Source organism: Onychomys torridus, chromosome 8 (genome assembly GCF_903995425.1).
Source record: "Onychomys torridus chromosome 8, mOncTor1.1, whole genome shotgun sequence".
In the NCBI taxonomy this organism is placed as follows: Eukaryota; Metazoa; Chordata; class Mammalia; order Rodentia; family Cricetidae; genus Onychomys; species Onychomys torridus.
Window position 1 is genome coordinate 85,707,319 of NC_050450.1, and position 14,861 is coordinate 85,722,179.

The window sequence follows — 14,861 nt, forward strand, 5'->3', positions numbered from 1 at the left end:
CTTAGTTACCCCCACCTTCCCGGCCCTTAGCCTTCTCTCAGCAGCGCCCTTTTGCCCCCTTAATCCTTCCGTGACTTAATCCCCGACTGAGACGGGAGGCCCAGCACGCCTAAATTTCCTTGCTGGCCTCTGATCCTGCCTTGCTGTGTGTGATTCTGGTCCTTTGCTGGGTGTCTCTGTGCCTGGGCTTTACAAAAATGAACCTCAGACTTATCCCTGGTGGGGAGGAATGTGATAAGCTGTATCAAGAGATGACAAGATGCTGTGTTTATTATTAAGCTCTGGGATAAAGGTCCCCTACAAACTCTACTTCCTTCCATCGGAGCAGAATTCCAGACAGGCAGACAGACCTTAGCTCCACCACGGAGCACAACTCAGCCTCATTCCTGCCCCTCCCCAGCACTAGTCCTGACCCACACTCCATCTAAGGAACCTGAGGTACCAGGGACCTGCCTGTTCACCCTGTGCCTGTCCATCACTATATCATTGTCTCAACCCTCTGTCTGTCTGTCTGTGGTCCCCACCACACTCGGCTACTCGGGACAACTCTCTCCCACCTGTCATCCAGGCTTAAGAACAGGCACACCCCCTGCTCTCTCCTTTCCAAATTCAGCCAAAATGGAGCTGAGAGCTGGAAAGGAAGCGGCTCCATACCCTCAGAATGATGCCCAGTGTGATGCCCAGTGTGCCAAGCTGTTACTAGACAAGTTCCTTCAGCCCAGGTGCCCCTGGCTCTAGCACTTCATAGTCTCCTAGCTGGTCACAACATCTTTTCAGTTCATTTTCCTTGGGAAAGTCCAGCTTTGGCACACTCTGGTGCATGAAGAACCGGACTTCTTCCATCCAGTGACCTGCCAGCTGCTGCCCTTCTTCTACCTACAACCATAACCATCAAGTCCAAAACTCCCTGGCTCCAGGTACAGCTTGAAGTCCTGACTCTCCCATGCCTGTCATTTCTCCCCTGGCAGTGCCCAGGCTTGGGCTGGGAGCATATGCTGAAATATACTCTCTTATCAGGGAAAATGAGGCTCGGTGAGGAATGGGGTAACAGGCTCAGAAGCAAGGGCTAGACACCCTAGTTCTTTAAAAATGACAAGAAGGGTAAGAGAAAGACACCACGCAGAACTTCCTGGTGGTGAGACCGGGGGGGGGGGGGGTAACAGAGGGGGACTCTACTCAGAACCGAAGAGCGGGGCATAGACAGGGCAGTAAGATGAGTATAAGAGGCTCCCGAAAGCCCAAGAACAAGACTAGGTTCTCTTGTGTAAAAGAGAGAAACGACTATTGGTTTGTTTTTAAATCATAACTATGCCTCAAAAAGGTTCCAGCTAGATTTGGGGAGGCGAGGGTAAGGAATCAATCAGGGGAGATGTGAATACGGGGCATGGAAGTTTCCTGAAAATGGAGGGTTCATACATAGAAGGGGTGCAAAATAAAAAAATATCAATATCCCCCCTACAAAAAGGGTCTCCCCAAAGCCAAGCTCCGCCATGGATTTTGGGGGGAGATGGGTGGCTCACCTGGGCAGGCTGGCCAGCCCCGGAGGGGGTGGAATCGCCGTGGAGGTGGGAACAGAGGGAGCTGAGGAGGCACACAGGGTCCACGGTCCAGCCGCCGACCTGTGTGTGTGAAGCAAGGGACACCCCATTAGGGGGAGCGGGCAGGAGCCGCTGGGGATGGAACTGTGCAGGGCTGAATGGATAAGGGCTTGGAGTCCTGGAGGCTGGTACTCCGCAGTGGCTGGTACTCTAGGGCCCCAGGTTTTTTCCGAATGTCTGTCTTTCCCCTGACAGGGCAGAATTTCTCCACCTGATAGAATCCTGATTTCTAGCTCCTAACTGCCTTCTTGCACACTCCTTGATCTGCCTTCTTTCCTTCCCAAGGAGGTCACCTCTGACCTCACAGTGACGGGGACTGGACAGGAGTGACCTCACTCCTGTTGTCTGTAAGGGAGACTTCCTTCTACCCAAGGCCACCAGACTTGACTCTCCTAGGACTGTTTCCTCCTGCCCCTGGTCCTCTGGCCCCCCCCGAGTCGTCTCTCTGTCAATCAACCACTCCTTGTCCAAAAGTTTGCCCAGCTGCACACCATGCTAGGGTACTCCATCCAACTGAAAGGGTCCTGGGTCCTGCCACTAAGCCTCTAAGGGATCAGATGGGGGCAGGACAGATAAAACGGATGAACCTGAGCATGACTGAGCTACCATTCACTCCAGAAGTATTTGCTAGTTATTTGCTGAGTATTTACCAGCCTCCACCTACCAACATACATAAATGTTCCATGCCAGACTTGGTTGGTGTCTCTTGAAGCTTTTTTTGCTCAACCTCCCAGACTGTAACCAGGGTGTCCAGTTCCTCACCATACCTGATCCCCAAACCATTGAAACTGGCCACTGCTTCTTCTGACCCCTGCCCAGACCCACTTAGACTTCTGAGGTATAGGCACCACTTGCCCACAGCCCCATCTCTGACCATGATATTCTGCTTTAACGGCCCTTTCACACCCCACCCCACTTCTGTCTCTGTAATGACTGCTCTCGGGTCTCCTGAAGCCATGGTCCCTCTGGAGTCCAGAAACGTATGTAAAGTGTCCACTTGGTATCCTAGGAAACTCCTTCCTAACTCCTCCCCCAACCCCACGATTCTCACTCAACTCTGCTTCTTTCCCAGGGACTGACATCTGTCTCCCTGTCAATCAAGAGTTTGATTTTAGCCAAGTGGTGGTGGCACACACCTTTAGTCCCAGCACTCGAGAGGCAGAGGCAGGTGGATCTCTGTTGAGTTCAAGGCCAGCCTGGTCTACAGAGTGAGTTACAGGACAGCCAGGGCTGTTACACAGAGAAACCCTGTCTCAAAAAACTAAATAAATAAATATAAATAAATAAAAATAAAAACAAAAAGTTTGATTTTAGTTTTTGAAGCAGAGTCTCAGGTAGCCCAGGTTGGTAGCTGAGGATGGCCTTGAACTTCTGATTTTCTTGCCTCCCCGTCTAGAGCAATGAGATTGCAGGCACGCACCACTACAGCCAGTTTGCACAGTATTGGGAATCAAACCCACAGCCTCCTGCTACGAGGCCAGCACTTAGTACCAAGCCCTTAGCTGTATCCTTTTCTGTCATTCCCTTATAGACCTAGACAACCAACAACCCTTGCCTCATCTCCCCTCCCCCTTTGCCCAAACTCCTTCCTTTCCTCCTCCTCCTGCCTCTCAACCCCCAGATTCAATTAACTGTCCATAACAAATATAACCCTCCTGTCCCCTACCGAACCACCCCACTTTGTCACTCTGGTACCACATGTCCCAAGGACCCACCGATAGTCTTCTGTCCCAGCCAGAGGACTCCAGTGCCATGCTCCAAATAACTCAAGTCCATGCTGCTTCCCCAGCACCTGTGATAACAGCATTCCCTTCCTCTGTTCAAACCCTTTCACCCTGCTGGGCTTCATTTGGGTCCCACCTCCTCCGGGTAGCCTTCCCAGAAGGCCTGTGTAACTGATATCCCTGATCCTAAGGCCCCTCCCAGCTGACCAGAACCCCTCACACAATGTTTAATCTTCTCTTCCCCCAGCTAAGGAGGTCAGGGCCCTATGTGAGTCTAAAACTCTTCCTGATTCTCACCAACCTGAATCCTGCTCCCAGGAGGCTCTGGAGCCAGGAAAATGCAAAAGCCAGACCAAACTAAAGAGGATGTCTGGGGGCAAGCAAGGTCCCAGAAACATGGCAGTATGTCCTTGATCTCTGCACTGGGGCCGGGGGGGGGGGGGGGGGGGCACATCCCTCCTCTGACCCCTAGTCACACTGACGTAGAAAAGGAACTGTGGCCCAACACTCCTCAATGTGACTGAAGAGATGCTGGCAAGTGGACCACTGTTCACCTTCTCCCAGAGAGGACAACCCCGGGATTCCCAGAGATGGGACACAGCCATAATGGCCCCTTACCAAAGCAGGCCTAAACATAGAACACTAGTCCTGAGAGAAAGAATTTAGAGGAAAGCTAGTGCTTGGGTGGAGAGGGCCATTGAGGAGGCCAAGCTGGGGGAGGCTGAGAAGAGAGGCACCCTACCCCATGTAGGTCCTGGGCCAGAGGAACAGGCACCAGCCCCTCCTTAAACCTTACTGGGGGGCAGGAGAGAACCAAGGCACACACAAGCTTCCAGCTCAGTCACACAGACAGTCTGTGTTCTCAAAGGAAGTAGTGACCCCGGTTCTGGGTTCTATTCAGGCTAGAACTGGGGACAGGTTAGATCCAGCATTCAGAAGCTCCCAGGCCTGAGAGAGGTGCCACAGCCAAACATTTCAAATGTCTCACTGGGTTCCAGGCCCAGTATCCTCAGCGCCAAAAGCATCTTTTCTCTTCTTCTGAATCATTCCTTTGGCCTCCAAGACACAGCTTCCAGCCCTTCTTCCCACATTCTGCCCAAACCCACACTCCATGTGTCAAGCAGATGGCAGGGACCTGGAGACTAAGCCCCATTCCTTTCTCCCCCAGGCTCCAGCAAAGATCAAGGAGGGCCACAGCCCAGGGACAAAAATCCCCAACACCAGGCTCCCAGCTCTGCCCCAGAGCCATAACGTACTGGGTGACCCCCTACAGACCCCACCTCTGCTCACACTCACCTGCTCCCGCATCCTGTCCTGCTGACCTCGCAGGGCCAGGGCATGCTGGGGGTACTTGCTCTTCAGGTGGTCCATGAACGCATCTCGCTTGCGGTCAGCATCCGCCTTCTGGAGCCCGCTGAGCGCCTCCAGGCTCTGGGCAGCAATCACCGTGTGCCGCCGCTCGGAGGTGTGTACCAGCCCCACATTGGAGAAGCGCCGGCCCCCGCTGCCCCCGCCGCCCCCGCCCCCCAGGGTCCGGTACTCCCGAGGGTACTCGGCATCGTCGGCAGACAGCATGGGGGGGCTGCTCCGCTCCGGATCTGCGAGAGGGGGAGAGGATCGAGGGTCAGCAGGGTGCCATGCCAAGGGGCTGCCCATCTCCCACAAGGATCCCTGTGGGGCAGGGCAGGGTCTGATAGGGCAAAGAGGCCTTTGGGAGATGGAAAGGGGGAAGAACAGTCTGACATAAACCTAGAATTCCAAGTTAGGGTTAGGGAGCAGGTCCTGGATGCAGGTTGCTCTTTGGTGGGGTTTGGAGCAGGCAGGGAATTTTGTTGGGCAAGGGAACAGTTAGGTGTGGGGAGTATTGGAGGTGTCCTGGTCACCTCTCTAACTACACACTCCGCCCCCTTCCTAAAGATAGGGAAATGAAGCCAGGCGGCAGTGACGCATGCCTTTAATCCCAGAAATCAGGTGGCAGAGGCAGGTGGATCTCTGAGAGTTCAAGGCCAGCCTGGTCTACAGAGTGAGTTCCAGTACAGGCACCAAAACTATACAGAGAAACCCTGTCTCAAAAAAAAAAAAAAAAAAAAAAAAAAAAAAAAAAAAAAAAAGGGATAGGAGCCACTCTGTGCTCTAGAACATTCTTGAAGGAGAGGCTGGAGCCATGAGCTCCTTCCCCACACATCTACATTCAGGACTGTATCCTCCACCTGGGGGCTATATAGGACAGGGGCCAGGGAATTATGGGGGATGGGGTGAGGGCAAAGGTCAGTCACAGGGCTTCTTCCCAGAGTCGAATAGAGGCCCAAAATCTGGGGTAGAGAGACTCCCTTCCCCTCCCTCCCCAGAGACAGACAGATGGACAGACAGCAGAGGCTGGGCACAGAGAGGACAGAGAGATGGACTGGGACAAACTTAAGAGAAAGCAGGCAGACAAAACAGGTCAACTCTCCCCTCCCTGCCCCTCCCCTCCCCGCCCCATTCCAAGCTCTCCTCCCAACACATAGGCAAGCTCAAGACCCACAAGTGACATACAGGGGACAAAGGACAAACAGAGTGGGTGGGGGAGGCCGGGGGTTGAGGTCTCCACGCTCTTCACCCCCTCCCAAGTTCCCTCAGCCTCTTCCTCCAGCTCCCAGCCTTCCCCGGAAGCCCTGCTTTCCCCGACTCTTACCCCTAAGGAAGGCAGGTCCTGCTGGTATCCATGTTAGCCATTTTCCAGACAAGGAACACAGAGTTGCCTGCCCTCTCCCCAGAAGTCATCCCAGTGAGAAAGCAGTCTCCATATATCCCATCTAAACCCTACATCCCATCAACCCTGAGCATGACCTAGGCAGGCTGGAGCCCAGGCCCCACCAGCTAGGCTTGCAGTCACACCAATATTGTCCCTCCACAGAACTTCTGGAAGGACAGACTAGGGCAAAAGGAGACAAGGCTGGGGATCCTGGGCCCCAGCCAGATTCATGAAAGCTCTCTTCCCTCCACACAATTATTTACCAGACCTGCTGCCAGGCCTCACTCACCCGATGCCAACCACAGGAGGAAAGAAGAGACTGAGCCACATTTCAAGACTAGCTACCTCAGTGCCAACACACATATGCACAAGCATTTGCGCACACACACACACACACACACACACACACACACACACACACACAAACCATTCTACCACCAATAATGACATATGGACACTCCACTCACTTACACACACACAGAGGGGGTTGAGGGGGAAAAGGACCACCCTGACACATACAGCACACTCTCCCAGGCTGTGGCCCAGGCAAGTGCAACTGGGGTTCATAGCCCCAGAGGACCCAGGCTCTCTCACTAAACTACAAGGACAACAGCTCCCATAGGTACTTAAGTCATCAGCTTCCAAGGGCCCCCACCGTCGCCAGGGCTCTCAACACTCCTGTCTGGTAGGTATTCGTGTGGTCCCCATTTCTAAGATGGCTGCCAAACTGCAGAAGTTCAGTGACAGGTCCAAAGCGACAGGAAGTTACCTGGTGTTACCCAGTATCTACTAGGTTTACACTGCCATACCTCCCCGGACAGATGACATTGTGTATTGAGCAGAGCAAGCACTGAGCATACCACACATCACGCAGGTTTCCGTCTTTATTCTCTGGTTTGTCTCCCTCCTGCCCCCCCCCCCAATGTTCAAGGTCTGAGTCATCACCTCTGACTTTCCAGGCACCCTGTATCCCTTACACCACAATTACCATCCTTTGTAAGGTTCCCCAGGTGAGGTCCAGACACACAGTGATGACTTTGAAGACATGTTTTATATCTATATCTATCTATATATGTGTGTATGTGTATATATATATATATGAGACACATAAGACACATAATTTACCTAACTAACTTGTGTCTTGAAATATAGTTCAGGCTGGCCTTGATCACTGATCCTCCTGCCTCAGCTGGAGTTTTACAGGAGTGTTTTATACTTTATTGATTACACCTTTATTTTCATAAGGATTAGAACAAATCTGAGGGAGGGGACCAAATCTCTGGTTTTATAGATCTTGTCCCTCAGGTGGTAATATCCTCTTAAGGATATACAGCCAAGTTCAAAGCGAACCTGTGTTAACAGAAGCAATACTAAGTTGATACAATGTGAACAGTCCCTGATAACAAAACTGGGGAAGAAGCCTGCTGACTGAGTAAGGCTAGGTACACAGTGGTCATCTTCCTGACAGCTTCAGACCTTGTGGCAAGCCAGGTTGGGCAGTGACCGAGGCCAAGAAGGATGGCCTGGGTCATGTGGGGGAGCAGGCTGAGAGCTCTATAGGTGTAGACCCCAACTTCCCCACTCCTTCACTCACCCTCACTGACACCAAGAGGGTCACACCCCACTGAGGACAGCAGAGAAGGAGACCTTCATGGCTAAGGGCACTGGGCACTTAGTAGCCCTCTCTGTCCAGTCCATGTGTGTTTTGCCTGGCCTTATTGCTAGACCTAACTCTGGGCCCAGACTACCTCTCCTCCTGCCAGCCCTTGTGGTGATATATTGTATACCCTAATAAACTTGCCTGAGGATCAGAGGACAGAGCCAGCCACTAGATTAGTCATAGAGGTCAGGTAATGGTGGCACACACCTTTAATCCCAGCACAAGATCTCATGTCTTTGCTTGGGAAGCACACATGACTTTAATCCCAGGAAGTAATATGGCAGGGCAGAGAAAGGTATGTAAGGCATGAGGAAACAGGAACTCACTCCCTTTAGGCTGAGGATTTCATAGAGGTAAGAACTTAGCTGGCTGTTCTGCTTCTCTGATCTTTCAGCTTTCACCCTGATATCTGGCTCTGGGTTTTTTTTTTGTTTTGTTTTGTTTTGTTTTGTTTTGTTTTTTAATTAAAAGACCATCTAAGATTCAAATAACAAGCCCTCTCTGTCCCAGAGGACTCTGGACACACATGGACTTCCCTCCTGGTCCCAGATCTCCTCTCCTACCCCTGTCCCACACACCTCCTTCCCTACTCTTGGGAAGACATCACATTTCTGGTGTGGGGGAGATAGTGTACTAGTCCAAGGCAGGCGATGACCATGGGAACCCTAGGGGCTACCCAGTTCTCCCAGGATGGTGGTGGTAGGGAGGAGGAGAGGCTTGGATCTAAAAGGCTGTAGATCAGTTTAAGAACTTTGGAGATTATAGACTTTGCTCAGAGAGTGAAGGAACCCAGAGTCCTGATGTCCTGCTGGGGATATATTGAGTGTCTTTCTACAGGGCCTGGAGGAGATATGAGGACCAACCTGGCCTGAAGAGGGAATCAGCTCAGGAATAATCAAAGGAAATTGATTTGTATCCATTCATTCTCTTTGTCTATTTCTCTCCCTACCCCCAACAGGGTTCCACATAAACTCAGGCTGGTCTCAAACTCCCTCTGTAGCCAAGGATAGCCACGATCCTCTCCTCTTCGCTTCCAAGTGCTGGAATTACAGGAATGAGCCACCATGCCTGATTTAAGCAGAGCTGGAGATCAAACCCAGAGCTCAAGCTGGGCGGTGGGGGCACACGCCTTTGATCCCATCACTCGGGAGGCAGAGGCAGGCCAATCTCTGTGAGTTCGAGGCCAGTGTGGCCTACAGAGTGAGATCCAGGACAGGCACCAAAACTACACAGAGAAACCCTGTCTCGAAAAACAAACAAACAAAAAACACACTAGGCAAGCACTGTAACAACTAAGGTACACCCAACTGCCTCGGTCTTTTACAGCCTGGGCATCTGAAGTTAGACTGTGGCCAAGTCACCCTCACTTGGGTTGAATCGGCTCCTCCCCCAGGGATACCAGTCATTCATACCAGTCATTCAGCCAAGCAAGGTATCTAATTTGTAAAATGGGGGTGTTAACCTCTAAACCCTGCCCCACAGGGGAGAAATGTGACAAGGAGAGAAAGTGTGTCATTTCCAGTGAGAGACACGCCTGGCTGGGGAGTCTTGGCCCCCTCTGAGCCAACTCCAGCACAGTCTACAAGCTGCCCTGACTCTCTCTGGACTGCGCAGTTTAAGGAAAAAAGCCAGGGTGGTCAATGGGTCCAGAGAGCTGGCGGCAGGCTCCAGGCCCAGGGACCAGATCAGTAGTGGATCTGGCAGGGTTTAGGCTGGGGGGAGTATGGGGAAGGAGAGCAGCAGAGGCAGGGATTCAGCAAGTGGGGAAACAGGGCTGGGGTGTGCTGGGGGAGGGGCATGGCACGAGAAAAGCCAGAGAGCTAAAGGAGGGCTGCAGGGTCTCCCCTCTTTCCGAGGACCCTACATGTACAGGACCACTATGATTCTTTTTCCTTTCCCTTTTGGTTTTTTGTTTGTTTTGTTTTGTTTTTCGAGACAGGGTTTCTCTGTGTAGCTTTGCACCTTTCCTAGAACTCACTCTGTAGTCCAGGCTGGCCTCGAACTCACAGAGATCCTCCTGGCTCTGCCTCGCGAGTGCTGGGATTAAAGGCGTGTGCCACCACCGCCCAGTCCCTTTTGGCTCTTTTGAGACACATTCTGTACATATATCCTGAAATGTACTGTGTAGCCCAGGCTAGCCTCAAACTCTCAGTCCAGCCTCTGCCATCTGCCCAAGTACCGGATGACAAGCATACACTGAGCTCTAAGATTCCCAGATGGAGCATCAGGACTGGAGAGGGGCTCCACATGTCACCTCTGCTGGGCCTAGCACTAGGGAAGGGGACGGTGGCCCCGTGGCGTGATGGGAAGCAGTGGGCTCCCCCCAGTGGCTGGCTGTGATTAAAGAGCAGGTGCCTCATAGAAACATTGTTACTTGTTCAGCAGCTTCCCAACCCCTCCCCCAGTTTATTTATGGGCCTGATTTATTTTTACCCTCCACTGAATTCTTTTACATGAGATCACAGTAGCTCATGAGAAGAATGAAGACCCCAGCATCTCAATGACACCATCTCCTAAGTCTTCACTCTCGTCCCCACCTGGCTTCTTAATTCTGCATGTCACCATCTACTCTGTCCCCTGCCTGTCGCTGGGCAGCACTGGAACATGACATCATCTTCCGAAGAGGATTGGGAGGGGGAGAGACGACAAAGGAGAGAAAACGGAGGAGATCAGAGCTGCAGTGACAGACAGTGGCAGGAAAGGATGCTCAGAGCCTCTGAGACAGCCAGCTCCTTCTGCATGGACACCAAGAGGCTAGGCAAGGCTGCTCCCTTGCAAGAAGGGGCTGTTACAGGTGTTCCCAATCCACAGCCTGGACAGAGGCAGCGGCCCAAAGGAGAGGAGATGTAGCAGAAAGCGGAGGCCTAACACACTCAGTGGGACAGCAACTCCTCCGGTCCCCAACCGGTTTCCAGAAAAGAAGGGGACCTGCTTCACACCCCAGAGTACCCTGTTCATGAACACACACACATGTGCAGGCAACAGAGCTCCTGGTGTCCCCTCTATAGCCAGAGCAAGAGGTGCCCAAGTCACCCAGGAGCAGCCCTGAGGCGCTGCCACAGTCAATAGGGCCTGACAGCTTCATCCTGCTGGCACCTGATGCAGTCTGGAAGCCTGATGAGCCTGGAGGCTAGAGGCCAGAGGACAAAGGTCGGAGGCCCAGATCTGTTTCTTAAATGCCACTGTTCTAGGAGCCAGGCCCGGCCCTGCTTGCACAGGGGAGGCCTATGCTGTGGCCTGTGGGTGCCTTGCCTCTCACCCTGCTTGTCTGTCTGTGGGTTCTTGGAGCAGAAGCCCATCTGTGTCTGTTTTCCAGAACCAGCTTTTCCGCCCCATACCACAGCCACCAAAGTCATTTTCCAGGCAATTGCCTTTCTGTAAACATTCCTGTGTAATATCCCCCTAAATTGCTAATGCCCAGCGCCCTGTTGAGTCTTGCTGTCACTCTTACAAGAGCCTCAGGGGTGGGGGTGGGGAGGAAGGGTGACCGGAGGGGAGACGCAAGCTTGACAGGTTGAGACAGGAGCTCCCACCCAGCTCCCAGCCAGGGACCTCCATGCCTGCACCCCGCAACTCTCCAAGCTCTGACGACCCAGCTCCACTCTCTAGATGCCAGGTCATCGTGGCACAACCCTCATCTGGGCCAGAGGGGGGACAAGGAGGAAGGAGGAGGGGATCCCACGAGAGGGAGAGCTGAGAGGAAAGGGGCTGAAAACATGGGGAAGGTGGGTAGACAATAAAGGTGACTTCCAGAGACACTAAAGCGACAGAAAACTATCATCCCTGGGGTCCCAAGGCTTTGATCTGGAACTGAGAAGACAGAGGCAGGGGGCCAGGCAGAGCTAAAGGTGCACTAGGCTTCCGGGGGCCTATAGCCACAGACACGAGATGAGCAAGGCAAGAGAGTGCCCACTGGTGACATCTCCAGGCCTTGCCCTACCCCACTCAGTTATTACAGAGCCATCCCGGAGAGCTTCAAGACAGACTCTCCTCCTGGGAATGTGAGGGCCTGGGAGGTCACCCATGGCCTCCCTCTCTGGGGCTAAGGGACAGGAAGGAGACTGTTGCCTGTGTCCCTGTGTTCTTTCCCTTTCCTAGGAAGCTGGGCATCCAGAATCAGCTAGGACAGGAGGGGAAAGAGCCCTGGGAGAAGCCAGGAGAGCACAGGATTGGTACTGGCCCTGCCAGTCACAACCTCACGCAGGCAGAAAAACACAAACCAATTTGCGCAGATTTAAAACCCACCGAAGGCCACTTAGTTGGTTAAACGAGTTGGAATCTAATTAAAGGACCTCCTCAGGGTTCAGGAGGGAGAACTTACCTGCCTAGGAGGAGCAGTGGGGTGGGGTCTGAGCTTCCCCAGCCCCTGTGGAATTTCTCTCGCTTTCCACAGGATACGATTCCTGGGTGGGAGACACTAAACAGGACCTCAGCTAGGTGTCTGGGTCCTCTGACGTGAGGCCAGTGGGAACAGCCCTGCCCCCTTAGTCTGAGTACAGCATGATACTTGCCCACCTCACCTCCAAACAGCCCCAGCCTCACCTGGACTCCAGCATCCAGCTGAGCATTATTTTCCAGGGGCAGGACACAGCCTTTCTCTAAGTTCAGGGCCTCCTCGTGGTGTCGAGGGCCTCTTCAGGGTGGGGCCTTGAACTGAGAAGGCTTCCTTCCAGCAGAGGTACCATTCCGACACACTGAATGGTCCTGAAGAACAGACCTATAAGTTGAGGGTACCCCAGAACTGACTACCACCAGACAGGGTTGAGGGAGGGCCTGGGAAGAGCCAGCTCCGCAGAGCCTGACAGGCGCTGCATCCACTCTGTAGTCCTGGCACACACACGTCTACTGGCTTGCCCAGCCCAGCACAGGTGGTTCAATAACCTGGCAGGCTGTGACCTCACTCAGCTCCCGTCTCCTAGACAGAGGAGTGAAGCCACCATAATGACGTTCTCCTGCTGACCCCATCGGTGTGTCCAAAAACCCCACGGCGCTCTTACTTCGGCCAAATGTCTTCCACAGAAGGGAAACTAAGGCCCAGAGCACAAACCTTACCATCACAAAGAGGCCAGTGGCCAAGGCAGAAGCACAAGCCAAGTGTGCTGGGCCCCCGGGGACCGGGACATTTTCATTCCACCATGCCACTTCCCAGAAAGCAGCTCCCAAGGGAGCCCCTCTCCAGGAGCAGGGCCCAAGGGCATAAAAACCAATTCAAATCACACAACACAGCAGCACTCAGGCCAGAAGACACAAGCCCGGGGTCACAGCCCCACCTCGGCCCAGCTCCCCAGCCCAGCCTGGGAGGGGTTCACATATGGGACTCAAAGCTGTCTCACTTCATCCCTTCCACACACTCACACATGATTCCCATTTCCAAATGAGCCACAAATCAAAATCTCAAACACGCAGCCCTCCCTCTGGTCCCAGCTCCTCCCTCCCACACACAGCAGGCAAAGCTGTGGCATTACCCAAAATCACTGAATCTGCAGCTAAGACAGTTCTGCTCAAACCCAGTTCTGCCAGTTACTAGTCATATGACCTTGAGGAGGTCAGGCATCTCTGCAGACCTCGGTCCTCTCATTTGTTCAAAAAAACAAAGCCAAAAACAAAAACAAAAGCAAAATAAAGCTAATCACAGACAGGTGCTCAAGCTGTGCACTGCCCAGGACATGGGGCCACGGGAGTGAGTGGAGGCCAGTTGCCTGTCTACCCCAGCCTCAGTGCCTCTCGCTGGCTGTCAGGTGGGGCTGTGCGCTCTTCTCACTTCCAGTGAAGCCTTGACTAATTGGCTTCCCCGACAAAGGGGAGGTGGACATGCAGGAAGGAGCAGTCACCTTCCATCTGAAGTGGGAGCTGGAAAGGCTGGAACAGCCCTGGCATGGGCCCACACAGAACAGTGTTAACAAGCTAGCTCCTGCCTGCACAGCATCACCACGGCTCATGCGCCCAGGGAAGATGTCCTGTCAGTTCCACAGTTCCTTGGAGAGGCAACCAGAGAGGAAAGCAGCAACCCACAGGGAGCCGGGAGGAAGGGAGGGAGGGAAGAGGGAGTCACTGAGCCTCCCAGAGTCCACTCTCCTTCAGCATGCCTACACAGGACACTGCAACTTGGCAGCAGGTGTGACTAGAGGCAGCATGGACAAGACAGAGACCCCAGGCTACTCCACACTAGGTTTTCATCTTGGGCCTCAATGTTGGGCAGACCTTGCCTCACCAGACCCCTCAGAGACCTCCTTAGAGACACCATTCCCGGGCTGGAGAGATGGCTCAGAGGTTAAGAGCACTGGCTGCTTTTCCAGAGGTCCTGAGTTCAATTCCCAGCAACCACATGGTGGCTCACAACCATCTGTAATGACATCTGGTGCCCTCCTCTGGCCTGCAGGCAGACATGCAGGCAGAACACTGTATACATAATAAATAAATAAATCTTTGACAGAGAGAGAGAGAGAGAGAGCGAGAGAGAGAGAGAGAGAGAGAGAGAGAGAGAGAGAGAGAGCGAGAGAGACCATTCCCCTGGGGATGAGTCTCAGCATCAAGCTTTGGCCATCACCCTGAGCACACACATACACCATGCCTGGGTCACTTGGTACTACCTCCACAGCTACTACCCAGCCCCAACAGCTTTCTTGCACACTCCATGGGCACTGCCACACAAAGGGACACACAGGTCCTAGCCAGGCTGTGGTTATACACGGCACTTGTGCCTGAGTCCCCAGAGAGACTGTCCTACCTCTTCATCAGAGCAGTAGAGCTCCAACTTGGAGGGACAGCCATGGGATGCTAGCTTGGTGTATGTAATCACGGTACTCAAGAGAGGTGGAGACAGGAAGATCTGGAGTTCCAAGTCATCCTTGGCTACGCAAGAGTTTAGGGCCAACCAGGCAGTGGTGGCGCACACCTTTAATCCCAGCACTTGGGAGGCAGAGGCAGGTGGATCTCTGTGAGTTTGGGGCCAGCCTGGTCTACAGAGTGAGTTCCAGGACAGGCTCCGAAGCTACACAGAGAAACCCTGTTTCAAAAAAAAAAAAGAAAGAAAGAAAAGAAAAGAAAAGAAAAAGAAAAAGAAAGAATTCAAGGCTAGCCTGGAGTACGTGACACCCTATCTCAAAAAACAAACCAAACCAAAGGGAACAGGGGATGTCACCGAG

At 53.1% G+C, this 14,861-nt stretch overlaps 1 protein-coding gene across 20 annotated transcripts in view; it reads right to left on the bottom strand.

Moving 5' to 3' along the window:
• The window catches only part of Srcin1 (SRC kinase signaling inhibitor 1), an 83,436-nt gene that overhangs the window by 39,079 nt on the left and 29,496 nt on the right, over nt 1-14,861 (bottom strand). For 15 of the 20 annotated variants that reach the window (XR_004945690.1, XM_036197386.1, XM_036197384.1 and 12 more), the window contains 2 exons: nt 4,619-4,920; nt 1,521-1,619 (listed from right to left, as the gene is read on the bottom strand). Coding sequence is in view for 19 of the 20 variants with exons in the window: in XM_036197386.1 (XP_036053279.1) it covers nt 1,521-1,619; nt 4,619-4,920 (401 nt within the window). In the remaining variant the exon portion in view is untranslated. Of the gene's footprint in view, nt 1-1,520; nt 1,620-4,618; nt 4,921-5,996; nt 6,030-14,861 lie in introns of those variants that run through there. The other 5 variants (XM_036197391.1, XM_036197388.1, XM_036197376.1 and 2 more) reach the window with 2 other exon arrangements.